General features: G+C 41.4%; 1 protein-coding gene and 1 long non-coding RNA gene across 2 annotated transcripts; both read left to right on the forward strand.

Moving 5' to 3' along the window:
- Positions 1-2591: 2591 nt before the first annotated feature.
- LOC124667602 (probable esterase PIR7A) lies at positions 2592-5117 on the forward strand. The gene is made up of 3 exons (XM_047204861.1): positions 2592-3076; positions 3156-3293; positions 4821-5117. Exons 1-3 carry the CDS (start codon positions 2705-2707, stop codon positions 5106-5108), a joined length of 798 nt encoding a protein of 265 aa, XP_047060817.1. The 5' UTR covers positions 2592-2704; the 3' UTR covers positions 5109-5117.
- Positions 5118-12841: 7724 nt separating this feature from the next.
- LOC124665480 lies at positions 12842-15984 on the forward strand. Its single transcript, XR_006990579.1, has 3 exons — positions 12842-12969; positions 14136-14419; positions 14528-15984. It is a non-coding gene; the product is annotated as an uncharacterized LOC124665480 (long non-coding RNA).
- Positions 15985-18127: the final 2143 nt, after the last annotated feature.

Here is an 18127-nt window from a genome sequence, read left to right on the forward strand (position 1 = left end):
CTTAGAGTGTTCTTTCTTTGCAACGAATATGGCTACGGGCCAGACGAAGCCAGTATTGTAGGTTTCTGGTTGTTCTTCCTCGGTAGAACCAACAAGGGCACCGTCCCAAGTTGGATTTTCCAGTTTGGGTGACTGTGTGTGCGCTCGAATGTTCTTTCTTGGCAGCGAACAAAGGGAAATCAACACAACTGGTTTTTATTTTATTTGGGTCAACCATGGTTCAGACTATGTATTAGTTTGTGTAAACCATGTTCCAAACTATGCATTAGTTTGTGTAAAATAATGTTCCAATATGCAATATTTGGAACTATGTCCAAATGGAAAAGAGAAAAAAAAGCAAGTACAAAAAATGCGTCGTCCCGCTGGAGCCACCCAGACGCAAACGGACGCGCGAACAAGAATGGTCATTTGAGTGTCCGCGGTGCGACGCAAACGAACACGCGCACACAATAAAATGCGTCGCGCCGCTGGAGATGCCCTTATACGCTAGCCCCCCGATGTTGAACCCTAAGTGAAAGAGAGTAGCTAACAAAGTTAGTCCTGTATAGTTTTTTTTTCCTTTCTTTTCTTTTTCTCTTGTAGCACTGCTACCTCCTGTTTGCTCCCATCTTCTCGACAGTTTTCTTCTAATATATAATAACGCATGCTTTGGCATGTGTACGAGAAAAAATAGCTAACTTAAGTTTGGAGTGTCCATCAACATGTTGCATCAACAATAATATAAACTAGACAACATAAATAACCATACTATGTGGACAAGAAGCATCAACAATCACATTTATCTACAATTCTTTGCAAGGAGGCAGAAAAGTAACAATCACAAGCGTGCATTGAGGATACAGAGGCTTTGTACTCAACTTGTTAGTGCTGGCCATCATTCGTCTCTCCCTATTTGAGCCTAGGCTTGAAAAATAGCCTAGGACCTATTTATGTGAGTTGACATGGAAAGTGAATTAAAACAAACAAAAGGCTTTGCATTATTCTTTGCCGATCTTGATCTATTTTTCTTCCCTTGTTACCATGTTACCTTCTCTTCTGACAAGGAGTCCCTAGCTGTTGCGATCCACGATTCCATGCCCTTCGTCGTCTGCACATCTCCCTTGCCGATTGGACCCGCAATGCTAGGTTGTTAAGTATAGTAGAGTAGGCTTTGAAGTGCAAGGAGATGCAAAAGGAAGGAGATGGGGTGCTGTGGTGCTGAAAAAAATATCCTAGGATATCTTTTTGGTGTGCCGATGGGCAGATGAGGATGTTGTAGTTTTTAGGATATGAGGTGAGGTCTAAGAAGTGCTTTGGACATTATCAGTACGTTGATTCAGTTAAACAAAATGATATATAAGGTTAATTCATTTGGGACAACATTATCAACCGACAATACTTTGTGCTCAAGACATCATTAATTCCACAAACTTGGTATACAATCAAATTAGCCTAGGAGTGCAAATAAGCCAAACTTTTTTTTTGCAAGCTGCAGCATGCTTTCAGAGCGAACTATGTATATCAAGACAATGCATCTTAACGCAATCATCAAATAGACATTGCAAAAGAGAAATTACAAAATCATTAAATCAATTGTGATGTTGATCATGAAAATAAGACATGGTAGTAAGAAGAGAAATTGAGAGGTCACTTTATCACACCTGAGATATGCTCCAAGCCATAAACGTTATGAACACTGATGGACTGCCTGAACCTGTAGTAACTCTGAAATATAAGAATTTATATAGAATTTTTATTTTGCCATGAAGTCACACTGCAATTTTATAATGGCAACATGTTCTTGACAAAGCATCTGACCTCATGTATTTTCTGGAGAAAGGTGGGACAAAGTCACCATGCGGGGCTGACATACAAGTGATGGGCGGTGAAGCCGCGCTCAGATTTCTGGAATGATTTTCTAGTGTGATCGATGATTTCATAAAATTTCGTAGTTGATTGATACCGCCTTCACGAAGTAAGAATATTGTTTCCTAATTAATTAGTATCATATGCATTTGAGATCTTTCCTAATTGATTGATACCATATGCTGCCTGGGCTTGGCTTCGCCCTGCACCCGTGCAAACATTGCGTCATTAGCATAAAAAATCTTGATTAACTAGCTGCTTACTTGATTCAAAGGATTTGCTAAGAAAATTTGTAGGATTAAATTCAATATAATTTTTTCCTATGATGGCTGATTGATTTGTAGGATTGATTTTCATTAAAAAAAAATTCTACGCAATCCCTTGCACATATTTAATTGAAAATCTAACATCCATTCGTATCATTTTGTTGAAAATCCTTAGATGTTTTTGTGGTGGAATCAAACAAATTTTAGATGATATGAATTCCTGTAGGATTATTGCAATCCTATATTTTTCTTGTTTCTATATTTTTCCCGGCATGTGAATCAAATAGATCCTTATTATTTTCATAAAAGCTAGATGGGCAGAGCCCATTTTCTAGGAAAAAGATTTACGTGTCGGCATCAGAGCGGGACTCCTCACATGCCGTATCTCGGTTGGTTTTTTCTTGCTGGAGATAATGCTCCAGGGAAATCGGCTAGGAGTATGATTGCCACGTTCTCGGTCAGGTATTGTTACATCATTGTTGCAGTGCAGTGTCCAACCCTCGCTCCACTTCAAGAAACAGGACAGTGGCGTCGTTCTCCGAGTATAGTCACTGACATCGCAATCCCTCATCGGAGGACGGAGGTGCAATTCAATGGAGGGGAGCAGCAGCGGCAAGCACTTCATCCTGGTCCACGGCCTCTGCCACGGCGCCTGGTGCTGGTACAAGCTGGTGCCGATGCTGCGCGCCGCGGGGCACCGCGTCACGGCGCTCGACCTCGCCGCGTCCGGCGCGCACCCGGCGCGCATGGACGAGGTGGCGTCCTTCGAGGACTACTCGCGCCCGCTGCTCGACGCCGTGGCCGGCGCAGGCGAGGACGAGAGGCTGGTCCTGGTCGGGCACAGCATGGGCGGGCTCGGCGTCGCGCTCGCCACGGAGAGGTTCCCGCGCAAAGTCGCCGCGGCCGTGTTCCTGACCGCCGTCATGCCGTGCGCCGGCACGCGCCTGGGTTTCACCCTGGAGGAGGTGAGCAATCGAGCAGTCAAAATTATGACTGGTCGTGATAATTATGGTGATGACGATAATTCTCGGTGAATCTTGGTAGATCTTGGGACGGATCAAACCCGATTTTTTCATGGACAGCAAGAGGATGGTTCTCAACACCGATCAAGGCCCTCGAGCTGCAGTTGTTCTTGGCCCCAAATTGTTGGCAGCTAAAATGTATGAGCGAAGCTCAGCCGAGGTAATCAACCAAATTTGGAATTTTCCGATTTAGTACACGCATAGTCCGTCACCCAGCTAGGCGAGGTGGCGTGAGCTCCAGCCAACGTCCCTTTTCTATCCCCAGATGCCTACAAACTAGATCAGCAGTTTATATAGCTCCAAAAAGCTAAAAAAAAGTTAACAAACAATTCCACCATACTCACGTCTGAGCTTTGTACTGTATGAATATTGCAAGGAAAGTCTGAGTTGTACAAACCATTTGCGTAAAATGTTGTCTTGCTGCAGTTTCTAGAGTAACAGTATAAAAAAGTTAATCTTCGGTTTACTTTAATTCTCATGGTAGAAATAAAATACATAGCGACAATTGTTAGACGTGGGCAGGCGTGTGAGAGGAGTCGAATAGGGTTTCTGGTGCCACTTGTAGGTCGCGTGGTGGGTTAGTGGTCCTCGATGGACTTGTAACTTTCGTTGTATTCCTTCTTCGAGCTTAATGAAATAATGCACGAATCTTCTGCGGGTTCTAAAAAAATATAGTGAGATGTTATGTACTTTCTAAGAAAACGGAATGTTGACAAGAATATACATTTGCTGAAAAGCTAGAACATAAGAGAAAAGGAAGATGCATCTAATATAATGTACACGGGCTAAATCTAGAAGGAAAATACTAAAAAATAGTAGTTGCATTTGCAATAGTAATGCTTTATGGACGCCACATGCATTTTAACTACCAATGTACATTTCAAAAAGTTTGAACTACGACTGAAACTACATGACAGACTTGAGAAACTACATTAGGAAAAAGTTCAGAAACCAACAAGCTATCTAAAGTAAATGCAATTAACAGGCTGAAACTACACCGTGCACTTCAGAGTATACATCCCGAAAACGTTAGAAATTAACAAGTTATATGAAGTGCATGCAACAAGCTGGAATTACATCTTGGGCTTCAAAAGGTACATCCAAAACAAGTTCGCAAATTAACAGCAATTTATAAACCTACACACAACAAGGTGAAACTAAACCGTGAACTTCAGAAACTACATTAAAAAATACTTTAGAAACTAAGAAGTTACAGAAAATACATGCAATTCCCAAGCTCGAGTATATCCCGAAATCCAGAATATTCATCCCGGAAAAGTTCAGAACCTAACAGCAATAATGCACTCGATAAACCGGAACTACATCCAGAGTTCAGAAAAATGCATCCCAATTTTTTTCCGAAACTACCAGCTAACTATGTAGTGCGCTAGATAAAACCCCAAAAATCATCATATTCATGGCTGTATCTATAGAACGTTCAGAAGACAGGTTTTGGAAACTACATCCTTCCATCATCAGAAGATTAATTATGCTAAATCTTCAGGGCTACATCTAGAAACTACGAACTACGTCCACCACACAAATCTTCACTCCCATATCACCTTACCTACACATCCAAAAATCAGTACCCAGCACATACATAGCAGCGACGACTTATTAATTTATTCTATTCGACTTTAAGTAAACAATTGTAAACTAATCAACAACGCTGACGGTGGTTATGCAGGATCTGGCGCTGGCCACTATGCTGATGAGAGTAGGCAGACAGTTCGTGGACGACCCTATCATGCAGGACAAGACGCTACTCACCGAGGCCAACTACGGGTCAGTGAAGAAGGTGTTTGTGGTAGTCAAGGCTGACGCTTGCATGTCCGAGGAGATGCAGCGCTGGATGGTGGACCAGAGCCCCGGCACGGAATCCGAGGAGATCGCCAGAGCCGACCACATGGCCATGTGCTCCAGACCCAAGGAGCTCTGCGATGTTCTGCTCAGGATCGCCGGCAAGTATAGCTGAGAATGAATTGTTGCCTCGACGCTCATGTGCACATGGTACTTTCCGCATATTAATTGACTTTAATATAGATGTATCTAGAACTAAAATATGGTGGACCAGAGCCCCGGCACGGAATCCGAGGAGATCGCCATAGCCGACCACATGGCCATGTGCTCCAGACCCAAGGAGCTCTGCGATGTTCTGCTCAGGATCGCCGGCAAGTATAGCTGAGAATGAATTGTTGCCTCGACGGTCAACATAGATTCATATTAATTGACTTCAATATAGATGTATCTAGAACTAAAATATGTCTAGATACATCTATATTAGAGTCAATTAGTATGAACTGGAGGAAGTACTATACCTTGTATTCATTGACCGAGAATTTTAAGATATTGGGGTTCCATTTTCAAATTGAATGAGAGATTGGATTCTGTACCGTATATATATCGTGCTGCCGGCCGGCTTAGATCTTTCGGAGCGGCATCTAGATCGGATTTTATCACTGGAACCTTAGGCCTCCTTTAATTCAAAGAATAGGAAAAATATATAAATAGAAAAAATATAGCATTGAGATGTTATGTCTAGTTGAATCATATGGAAAGATAAGTTCTGTTCGATTGTATCAAAGAAATTTACCAAGATGTATGATCTCAAGTTTTTTTCTATAGGATTTGCACTACAAGATTTCTACAGAAATAATTCCTATGGGATATGCTCCTATGAATCAAGCAAGCAGTGTAGGAATTTTTTTCATAGGATCTAAATCCTACACAATTCTTATACAGTCCTATGAATCAAAGGAGCCCTTAGCCGCCTCATGTACACCATAGGAAATGACTTTGAGTAAGTACAACTTACATATAGAGCACAATCTTAGGGCAAAAGCAACCATGGTCAGTTGAGGATCACCAAGTCTTCCATGTAACGTTCGGTAGATTACGATCAAATACTCTATCATCAGTAATTTATATATTTGGTTTTTAGGTCGGATAAATTTATGACCATATATACCGTATGAATATGTTGCAGGAACTTATTTGCATTTAATTTTTTGTGCGCGTGGATAACCAGTACCTTCCTAGAGTTTCGACAATTTTTTTTTGGAAGCATCCCGACCATCAATGATCCATATGGACATTATTTTGTTAACAATAATTGGTATCTTTCATAGTTCATGTGTCAAAAAGATTCAGTACATATATCAACCACTTGTAAATAGAAAAAGAAGCCATAATACGAGCCCGATACATCAACAAGCAATTTTACTAACAGCTCGCTAGCCTACAACCAATTTTAAATAGCTGCACCTAATATTCATGGCGATTAGACCACATACGGATTGAATGCCTAAAATAACCTGCAAAAATATGTAGTTTTTGTTTTGTTAAATAAAAAATAATTCCGTGTGATCCGTATAGCCTAAATTAAAGCATAAGCTACTCAAATCTTAACTTCATCCTTCTTATTAGTCACATGCAACTTATCAAACGATTTCATTATATTAGTTGGTGGAGGTGATATATTAGAAGGTCATATGAATAATTCACCAAACTATTTTGGCCGAAGAACAAGGTGTTGAATTGTTTCATCTTTATTACAAAAACAACACTTCATATTACCTTGCCAGTTTCTTTTAGCTAAAGTGCCCTTTGTTAGAATGACTTTGCAAATTTTCAGAGGGCACTTTCATGCATTGTAACGAACAATGTACGACGGAAACTCACAAGTCTTATCTCTTGATTCTTGTAGGTCGTCAGTTTCCTGATAAGGCAATTGATCTGATTGACTAGGCATGTGCTACCACAAGAATGTGTGCCACAAATAAAATAAAACGAACAAGGAGACTGCTATGGCACAAACTCAAATGAAAAAGAAATTGAAGACAACACGGGAAGTAGTTGTTTATCCAAACCATATTGCACAAGTATGCACCCATAATCAAATTTGTGTGAATATTATGTATTTTTTCCCAATCATATGTTTTTATTTTCCTACTTAATTAAAGGTTGTGACCAAGAAGAAAAGAGCAAGTTAATACACTTGGCAGATAGGTTGTGCAAGCGAGTTATTGGCCAAGATAAAGTTGTGAACCTGTTTGCGCAAGACGTATTACGTTCCAGGGCTGGCCTTGATCAATCAACCTGTGGTTGGGTGGTTAGGAGGGCAGTGGCACCCCCAGCCCACCAGAGTTCAAACCTCAGGTTTGACACTTTGGTGTCTCATTAAAAAGGAGGAATATTTTTCAGTGGGAGACGGCGTTCCCGTCGATAGCGATGCGCCTGTGGTGACTTCATCAATCTCAAGACCCGTCGATGAAGTTTCTTGGACGCAGTCTCTCGGAGGTGCTCATAGGGGTAGGGTGTACGTGCGTGCATTCATAGGGGTGAGTGTATGTGCGTATATGTGAGCGTCTACGTTTGTACCGTGTTTCGCAAAAAAAAAAGGCTGGCCTTGATCAATCTTGTCAACCCATTAGATCTTTTCTCTTTTTGGGCTTAACTGGTGTTGGGAAGACGGAGCTTGCAAAATCCCTTGCCGAGCACTGGTTTGACAGTGAGAAGATGTTGGTTTGTTTTGACATGTTAGAATATGTTGGAGTTAGTTATGTGTTGCATCTCACCGGGGCACCTCCAAGGTTTGAATACATACTTTTTTCAACATTCATCATCATACATTTTTTTATTATGAATCTTAATATTTATTTTAACTATGACATCGTATAGCACTATCGGCCATGAAAATGGTGGGCATCTAACCAAAAAAATCAGGAGGCACCCATGTAGTGTCATCCTTTTTTGACGAGGTGGAGAAGGCGCATCTTTCGGTGTTCAATGTTTTTCTGCAACTCATGGATGATGGTATGCTGAGTGATGGCTTGGGCCGGACTATCGATATCAAGAACACCTTCATCATCATGACCTCGAATCTAGGAGCAAAACACCTGATGTCAACAATGACCAACACAAAGATAATAAAAGTTGCACAGAACCTCCTTATGAAGTAGGATAATGAATCTTAGATTGCTCCAATAATGAAAAGTTCATGGTACAAAGTTTCCTTATGACTATCTTACATACTATTTTTGCAGGTTAAAAAGCACTTTAGGCCCGAGTTCCTCAACTGGTTGAGTGAGATTGTGATATGTGAGACTCTTCCGCCGGACTAGTTGAAAAATATTGTTAAAATTCATATAAACAAGGCCGTTGCTAGGGTTGCTTGCAAGGGCATCACTTTGGTTGCAAGCGATGCTGCAGTGGATGTGATTTTATCAAAATCATACAAGCCAGTAAGCATATATTCAGTCTATCTAATTTACTCAAGATAGTACTCTCATTTAATTTCGTGAGTACCGTAGAGTATCTAGTTTGTGCAGATAGCTATCTCATTTCTTGAACAACCAGAGCTATCTAGTTTAGAACACTATCTCGATGATCACTTCATGGAAGATCGTTTACTTAATTGAGTTCCCTAGGAAGGGAAATGCAGGTTCTCCGTAGGGAATTGCTATGCGGATGATGCGGCGGTTGTTGTTGATAGGGTTTTCCATGCGCCCATTCCCCTGTTTCTGAACTATGCCTTCCTTCTGAGCAAGCGACTGAATTTGTGACTTCAGGGAAGCAGCACCAATACGTCCTCATGAGTGCACGACATTTGTCTCTTCAGCCTCTTCCAGTCCTTTCTTGATTTAGTGCTATGGTTTTCCTGTGTGAGTTGACCTCGGTCCTAGGGTTCTTGATTTAAATTGCTACATGCATGAACTCCTGATTGATTCTTGACTTTTTATAGGCTTAACACTTGATCTGGTCTTGGTAACTTCCAATTGGTGCAAAAATGAACCGTGGTTGTGTCTTCACAGCTAGCAGTTAATTTCGTCTCCAGATTTTCTGGTAGTAGATATTTACGGTCACATTGGTACTCATAGAAGGTTATTAGGAGTTCTCAAGGTTCAGTCATTTTTTTCATCGATTTACTTGGATCATAGAAGTGTAGAACTAATAAAATCCCTATGTTTTATTTACTTGCATGCATACTTTCTCCGTCCGCGAATAAGTATATGTCTTCCCTTTTTACAAGTCAAACATTAAATTTGATTAAAAAAGCCATTACACAAAAAGTAACATAAGTGACATAAAATTATTTTATTACTGAACTATATGTCAAGATGAATATAGCAATACTAATTTAGTGTAACAAATGTTTCTACTTTTTTCTAGAGAGTTGATACAAGTTAATAAAATTTGACTTAAGACATGTAAAAACAACACCTATTCGTGGACGGAGGGAGTACATGCTTTTTAGTTAATCTCTCACATGATCTGTGTTGGCATCGATCATGGCTTACTGCGAAAATCCCGCCAAACGATGCACCAAGAATTGACAAAGATTTTTTTTTTGATTCTTACAAGATCCTAGAAGTTTGGTTCATGTGCATGTTAGATTATATATTAGGCAATTTTCAAGCGAGTTTAATTACTGATAACAACATTGCATATGCACTACCATACTTAACAATATATATCAGGCTAAGCACATATAATCTAATTATGGAACAATTAATAGTGTGAGGTATGAGTATACCTGAGCATTTCTCGGGCCGGACCGCTTCACTAAATCGCGTAAAATCAAGGCCTAGGCTCGGCTCGGCCCAGCCATCGGGCCAAAAAATCAGGCCCAGGTCCGGCCCGGACGCATGGTCGGCTCGGGCTTGCCCCAGAAATTTCAGGCCGGGCCGGGTCGGGCCGACGGGTCGGGCTGCCCATGGCCAGGTCTATATGAGATAAGAAGCATGTACATGTGGCTGGGAAGGTCGCCGCAGCAGCACACCCATAGTTGTTATTGAGGTTGCCCATGGTGTTGTGGAAGTTATAGATCTATCGAGGAAGAACTTCAACAACAGTAGGCCAGAAAAAAACTAGTTAGACAAAGGCGAGGATTCGCGTCCAGACGCTCCCTAAAACCTTATCGCTAGACTCCTGGTGCAAGGCCAGGTATGAACACAATCATCGAGATGGAGAAGACTAGAGAGCAATGCAGCATGGCACTGATGGCGAGAGACATAAAAGGAGTGGAGAACTCTAGATCGGTTATATCACTCGTCTCTTGGTATAGCTCGGAAGGGGAATCACCGACCGGCCTGCCACACGTTGGAAGACAAGGACACACATCGATCATGCACACGCATGCTGACATGTACCCACCTCAGTTGGTGCACTAACTAAAATTTTAATCCTCCAAAAACCTATTTCTAACTTGAATTCGATTAACAAAACGTGAGATGCATGCGTGTGATGCGTGTGATGCATGGGAGGCAAGCCGCAGCAGAGGAGGGGGAATAGTGCACGTGAACTCATTCTCTTCTCACTCACTTAGTGGAGCTGCAACAACTATCCTTATAAGCTGCACCAACTCTCTCCCCACTAGAAATGTGGTACTAAACTTATTTGTCTCCCACAATCCCAAGCTTGTATACTAGATGGGCCTTGAGATTTCAGGATTTGAAGAATATATCAGCTACGGATCTAAGTTACAACCCATACAATTCAACAATCCCCCACCATATCGCATAGGCACATCAGATGGCACATTAGTTCTAAATCACTGTTTAGTAGACATGCCTTCTTTTTAAGTTGAACTTCCACCTAGACAAGGGGCTATGCTTGACTATAACTGGGCAATGGAATATGCCTTGAATTTAGCCGTGTGCAACAAGTTTCGCTCAATGTCGGTTCTGTACTAGGTTGCCAGAAGCTTTCCGGGTGGAGCTTATAAGTTATACTCCTTAGCCTTTCATTAGCTTACTAGAGAATCGCCGAAATCTCACACATTGTGACAAACACTGTCATTCATATAGGTGTGTTTTTAAAAGATCGCCATATAGGACAGAGTCTTCGCTCGTACATAGCAACATAACACATTAAGAAATAATCTACCTGCCTTATGGTATCTATGAGTGAATTGCATCTACAACGGAGTGGGAATATTGAAAGTTTCTCTCAATGTAGCTGATCTAGTTTGTTTCCTAGGTCCTAATTCCTGGGATCACCGATCACATAGGTTGGGTTACCCCCTCGGTAGTTGATGACCGTGAAATACGCCATATTTTCTCGCATTAAACCGTTAGCTATGTCAAGAAATTCTAAGTTTACCTCTCCACTTGCCACTAATGCCTACTCAACTCAAAGATGTGCAATCTCTTCTATTTTTGGATGTTGTGCAGGAAATCACGTTATAATGGTAAGTGGACCTGTAATTACTGAAGAAAATCACGTCAGGAGCATGTCAAATTTGACTACACTCGGAAAGGCGGTTCTAGGGGCTTTAATGGGCATCGGTACGGGCAAGCCCCGCCCGTACCGTCCACCCGTACCACTCGCCGCTGCGTTCCCGAGATCAAACCCTATGAAAGTCGTGAAGGGACCGACGCTGAAAAGAGAGTCATTCGTCGCCAAACAGAGCCGCCATCCACCAGATCCATCTGAACCACACCGAAGGAGATCCATCACCATTGTTCATCCACCCCATCTCTCATCTCCTCCATAGCCATAGCCATCGCCATTGCAATAGAGATATCCTTGAGAATTGACGACCATTGTAAGAATATTGTGATTTTAATCTAAATATTTTGCACAATGATTTCTATCTTTTTATTTGATCTTGATATTATGTGTGAGTAGTCCTCAGAGGCTGCAGGTTGGGGTGAATCCTCGCAGCGTTCATGTGCATCTAATCTTATATTATGTGTACGGATTGAATATGAGTTTTGCAATCTTGTATCCTTGTTTCTTTGCCTTGTCTTGATGATCTGTAGGTATCCATATCATTCAAGTCGATCAAGAAAAGTGGTGCGATGAGTGGAGAACGGCGTTCTACCGCGAAACCTCAGTGACAGAAAAGGAGAAAGTAACGATACATGTTTAGGGATTCGGATCATAGCACAATCATCTAGCTTAAGGCTTTGGTATGTATTCATTTACTTAATAACTGTTATTGCTTGCGACTGTGAGGACAATGGTTTGATCATTAGGCTCTTGTCACCTCTGGATTTAGGGGCAAGATAGAGACACCACACTCACACCCTCCTCTTGCAGCGGGCACTAGTTGTCCTCCGTGGCTGCCGACTGGCCACACTAGCCGTCCTCGCCATTGAACGCATGGCTTGTAGGGTTAATTTGCACCATAGTGCATTGCCAGCTCGAGGCCACGTTAGAGTCCGGGGATGATGCCCACGATCTCCTCCATATATTGGTGTTGTCACGACGCCAGGCCAGTATCTAGCGGAGCAGTTTCTTTCCGTAGTTGTCGTTGGAATGTGGGGAGGCCGATGAGGAAAGCGGGGTGGTGTCGATTTGGATTTCGAGTTCGTATGGTGCGTATAAGAATAAGAGGTAATTTCCAAATAATTTGCTAATTTTTTAGGGGCTCAAATTATCTAAACAACTTAAGGCTGTTACAATCGCTGGCTTCTCAGCGTTTTGACGGTGGATACATGCACGTGTGGACCTGTGTAGCTGACTAGGTGGCGGCTGATCCGGACTTGGACGGTTGCGCATGGTCGGCGCATGGCGGGCCAGATTTGGGCCCCTTTCGTGTGGCGTTTTCTTTTCCCACGAGCGCAGCGAGGTTTGACCGAGAGGGATTAGCTTTCTTCGCTCTGTTCTGCGATCTTGGAGGTGCTTGTCGTCGGTTCTTCTCTTTCTCGGCGGATCTTCCCTGATGGTGATCTTCGCTCTGTTCGGCGATCTTGGAGTTGCTTGGCGGCGGCGGATCTTCTCTGGTTGTGCCGTGTGCTGATTTTTCCTGGATCCCGTCTGGAGGAGGCGCCTCTCTGGTGGGTGTCGCCCCTCTTCGTGCGGTCGGCCGCCCGGCTGGGCTGCTTGAGGTATTTCCTTGCTATTCCATTCTTCCTCATCTTCAGGTTTGCATCAATATGGATATCCAGGATATTGTCGCCTTCCGTGGTAGGTATTGAATCTCTGCTTCCCTCAGATGTTGTGGTTTCTATTGCTTTTCGATTTTGTAGGATCTACCTGTTTCTTGCTTTGTGTTGTAGGGGGTAGGTTGGTGTGTCTGTCCGTTGCCTTATCTTTGCTTTTTTCCAGCTGCACTGTTGGTTGGGTTCTTGTGGAGGATGAGGTGGGGTTCTGTAGAAGTAAACCAGCATGTTTAGATTGGTAATGAGGGCTGGCAAGTGCATATGCAGTTGGCTAATCCTTAAGACTGTGGAGAAGCTCAAGCTGTGTTTCCTTATTAGGGATACAGTGCCATATGTAGTTTGTTTTTACTAGATTGTTATATTTCTTTTTATGAAAAGAATTAGGAAATTCATGTACAGTTGGCTCATGGTTAGGGGTACAGAATCGCTGAGGTTGTAATGAAACAAACAACCTCAATGATGGTGTTTGTTTTACCAGTTTGTTTTATTCACGTATCACTAGCTTTATGTTCTACAGTTAATAAGGCTTATTGCGAGAGCAGGATGGTTGCTACATTATTGTAAAAAGAACAAATGAAGAGAGTGTGATTAAGTTAGTGTGTTGTTGTTGCCCAAAGAAAAGGATGTGAGGTGGGCTTATTAGATTATGTTTATTAGTAGCTCGGGCCTGCTATATGAAACCACGTTTTATCCTATTAGATTTTGCTTTATGTTATTTGTTTCTTGTGCGATTTACTTTTTTTTAAAGGCACAAGTGTCTGACCTGATTGGACGGTATTTTCCAGAAATAGAACTGGGTTCATTGCTGCGAAAGATGTGTGTATTCTTTTTTAATGTAAGCAATGGAGTTATGTTTTACCTTTTTTTCGTAATATCGCTGAGTCATCCTTTTAGTTTTTGAAGATTCTAAATTGTATTTTCAACCGTAATGATTTGAATATGTATTTTTAGGGACAATGGCATCTTTATTTGGTCAGATGCGTATTGTGAATGAGAGGGCTACTATTTTGTGCTGATGGAGTAGTGTTGTTGTAATACAAGCTTAGAGGAATTTCTACTGTCTTACATTTTTCTGGCTCATTAATATGTTGTCATTGGTTTGTCATATGCAGGCTGGCATGATCTCCTTATCCAGTTGAGCTTATTATGGAAAGTGGACGGCGATTTGAGTCCGATGAGATTCAGGTCGTCAACCTGCCAGAGATGGTTGGCATGAATCCGAATGTTGCTTCAGTATGCAATCTGTGTTTCTGAATTTGGGCGGTCTTCCGTCCAGCTGCTCTACGGACTGCAACGCAGCTGCCTAAAACCTGATCTGGGAGCACAGAGCAGCTATGCTGGTACCTGATGAGGATGATGTTGATAGCTAGGCGGAGGCAGGTGGACCGTGCAAGTGGTCAGTGGCGGAATTTCTGTTGTCATATACTTTTCTTCTTGATTTCTGCAGCTTCCTCTAGGTTTTGATTATGGTGTTACAGTGGATATTTCTCCTTGATACAAACAGTCATGTGAGTGCACGCTGTGCTGCTGGCTGCAGGCGAGGTGGGCTGGCTGGGCAAGCAGCACAAGACGCCCTTCGGTAGTCCCATGAATAACTGGATCAATTAGGTGAATTCTTGCTCGCTTAATTTGTGTATGTTTTTCTTCCTCTATATCTCCTCCTTTCTTTATCTTTGCTCACCCTATTATACAGCTATAAGTCTCTACTTCCATCTACAATGCACAGGTCAGTAGACACGGCAGCACTTCTAGAATCTCGATTTTGTTGTCAGCGACCGTGAGGTATATCCGAAAAATGGAACACTTTGTTTAATCGCTCTAGCTTAATATCCCACCTGAATTGTTGGAACCCATAAGTGACTCTTCTTTTCCCAAATAATATATTGATACCTCTATTTGTTGCAATTCAACTTCATAGACAGTCAGACAGAGTCTTCCGTTTTTACCAATATAATTCAATGAAATTCTTTTATAAGTACATAACACAATTCTAATTCAGCTATGATGGAATCTTCATGTATTTACTTCATTTTCATATGCTACATAAACAATTGCAAGATGACACAAAATATAGGCACACCTGAATTTTCAGTTATATACAGAGTACACCGTTAAAGATGTCTGCTTCCCAGTACATGCGCACTTACACAGAGTAAGAATGCCACATTATTGCTATAACAGTTCCATATATTTATATAGGAAAAAAGTACGTGCGGTTAAACTGTAATTCTATCATTAAAGATCATAGAAATTTTCTCATGCTGTGCAATTCTTTGGTAACAAATTTAATTAGTTTTCATGTACAACTAACATAGAAATTTGGCCGCCATTTCAGGGAAACACAATGGAAATTTGTGTAACAGCCAATCGCATATTTCATTTCAGAGAACAATTGAAGGAAGGCTCAGTCTATACATTTGAGATGTACGCACTGATGAAGAAGTACAGAGCCGCAGATCATCTGTACCGAATAGGTGTTGTTTAACATGCAGAGATTCATGAAGTCACTCCTCAGCCCGGAAATTTCCCTCTGTTTGCATATGATGTAAACAAAAAGGTATATTTATGTTTGCCAGAAGAAATGGCAGCCGGTTGTGAGAGCAAAGAGTTAGTCATAGAGTCGGGATCTAGACATGAGTTGAGATCTTGCAACAGCATCTCAAAGAAGTTGATGCAAAGCCTAGAACCAATAAGAAGGTTGTTTATAAAGAAGCCCAGTATCTTAGAAGTTCGCAAGAAGAAATGTCCATATTGTTGAACCGTAGGCAGGGAGTTCCAAACCTTAGATGATGAGAGTGGTGAACTTGAATTTAGTACTGTAACATTGTGTCATTTCCATGCCGGTAATTATCTGTGATGTATGTTTTAAGAGATAACTGAAGAAGAGGTTAATTAGTTGATGTGTTAGTGAGACAATGGGGCAAGTTCTATGGTTATAAAGGTGCAGGAAGGCGTTTTTGCACCCAGGAGTATGCTCCTGGTTTTTGAAATGACTTTTAAACATAGTTAAGTATGTCAGGAAATTTTGAATAAAAGATTGAAGCGTGCATCTCAATATTATATGTGTTCATAAAGTCGTTTCGCGGAAAACCGATATTTGTTGTGTTGTGTGCAAGAAAGAAAAAAAAATGGGCTTAAAAAACTTTTTACAAGACATTTCTTTATCTTTTTTTGCACATGACACAAAAAATATCAATTTTCCGTGAAATTGGCGTGCATGTATATTGACATATATGCGCTAAATTTTAGTTTAGATTTTGTTTAACATTTTAAAATGTTTTCTTAGGTACCAGGGATATATGCTCCCAAGTTCAAAACTGGTTTTCCGATACTATTAGTCCTATGGAGAACATGTATTTTACATTTGAACCTATGTTTGTTCTTTATTACCACATAGGCTAATGTATCGATGAATATATGTTCTGGTTTGGAGGGTGCCCATTAGATAAGGATTGATCCATTGCTCCTGACATAACAAAGCTACTTTAGGTATTTACATTGCCATTGGAAAAGAGGCGTCAACATAATCTTTGTTATGTGTACCCTCAAGTAAAAATATTATGTTGTGTTTAGATAAAATAATTATATGTGGACGCCTAGAGCATGAATCGTTTTGTGTGTGTTTTAGTGAAGCAGTAAATAATTTGAATTATATGACGCATGAATGTTTATCTTTAGGAAAAATAACATAGGATTAGTATAATATGTCTTTATAATTTGATTTTAAATGATACACCTAAACTAAGACTTGTCTGCTGATGAAAAAAGTGTTAACACTCAAAAAAAATTATTGTCGTTTCTTCCCAGGAAAAACACATGTAATATCACCAGGCAGACCACATATTGCCCAATGCATTGTAGGCGGCGCGGCGAAGCGCGCGTACCCATCTAGTACAAAAGACGTGGGTAAAAATCTTGGAAAGCTCGTTGATGATCCATATATAGTGTCAGGACCCCAACATACATGTGGGAAATCCGCCATGACTTTCTCCACTTCTGGGTTGATATTCCGGGGCATTTCTTGGGTCCATTTTTTATATATTTTATGTAAACAAGCACTATGTACTACGCTAATAAGCAAAAGATGTTCCAGGATTCTTTAACCAAAATTGTGACCCATGAAAAATAATAGTAATCACTTTAGAAAAATGCTACTCCCTCCGATTCATATTAATTACTTCAATATAAATGTATCTAGAACTAAAATGTAGCTATATTAGAGTCAATTAATATGAATCGGAGGGAGCACCACAATACATATCAAAGAATTCTCATTCCTTGTAGAATCATCTGTTAAGGGGTAAGACCACAAAGCTTTTCTTTCCGGACTGTATTCTTTCAGATGAATTGGCGATCCATCTTTCAACCTTGGAATTTATGTGGTCGCGAAACTTTTTATTTCCGCCATCAATATGCATTTCTTCAAGAACCATCGCATTCTCGCTGAAGAATTTAATCAGTCTAACACCAAGACTGTCTGACTTCTCTAACCAGAATCTCAAACCTACTCTCCTCAGCGAGGTTTGTAGGCATTTGGTCGAGCGCCGTCGACTTAAGCCTGGAATATCAGAAAGGTCGTCACAGTTAGCACCAAGGTCAACTCCTTCTGGCGCAACTATCGTTGGCTGTGAATCACTGCAACGGTCGAGACAATCCATGGACTTGTCGCGATCAGATCTAAATTTCCTTTCGAGGAATTCTTGTGCGTAGTTGTATCTTTTGGTGGTGTCGTGAGGTTCTGTGGTGAGGTCGATCTGGAGGTCGCGGAGCAGGGGGCAACATCGAAGGAGGTTTGCGATCGCCACTGCCGCGGTCTTGCCTTTCGGCCTATGCACTCCTTGCAGGTCGAGTCGCTCCAGGTGGCAGAACACGGGCAGGAGCTCCACCCGCCTCGCCTCACTAAGGACGGCGATGTCCTCGAGATGTTTTACACATAGCCTCATCGCCTTGGTGTTGGTAAAGCTCTGAGCGAATCGCCAGAAGGTTTTTAGATCACGGTTTGGATCCTTGTTCCTCCAGTTGTTGTCCGGGTAGAAATGCAGATCCACTTGTTCTAACTCCGGTGGCCGTGGATTGAATGAGAAAGGCCGGAGTAGCCCCTTGT

The sequence above is a fragment of the Lolium rigidum genome, chromosome 6 (assembly GCF_022539505.1).
Source record: "Lolium rigidum isolate FL_2022 chromosome 6, APGP_CSIRO_Lrig_0.1, whole genome shotgun sequence".
Classification (NCBI taxonomy): domain Eukaryota; kingdom Viridiplantae; phylum Streptophyta; class Magnoliopsida; order Poales; family Poaceae; genus Lolium; species Lolium rigidum.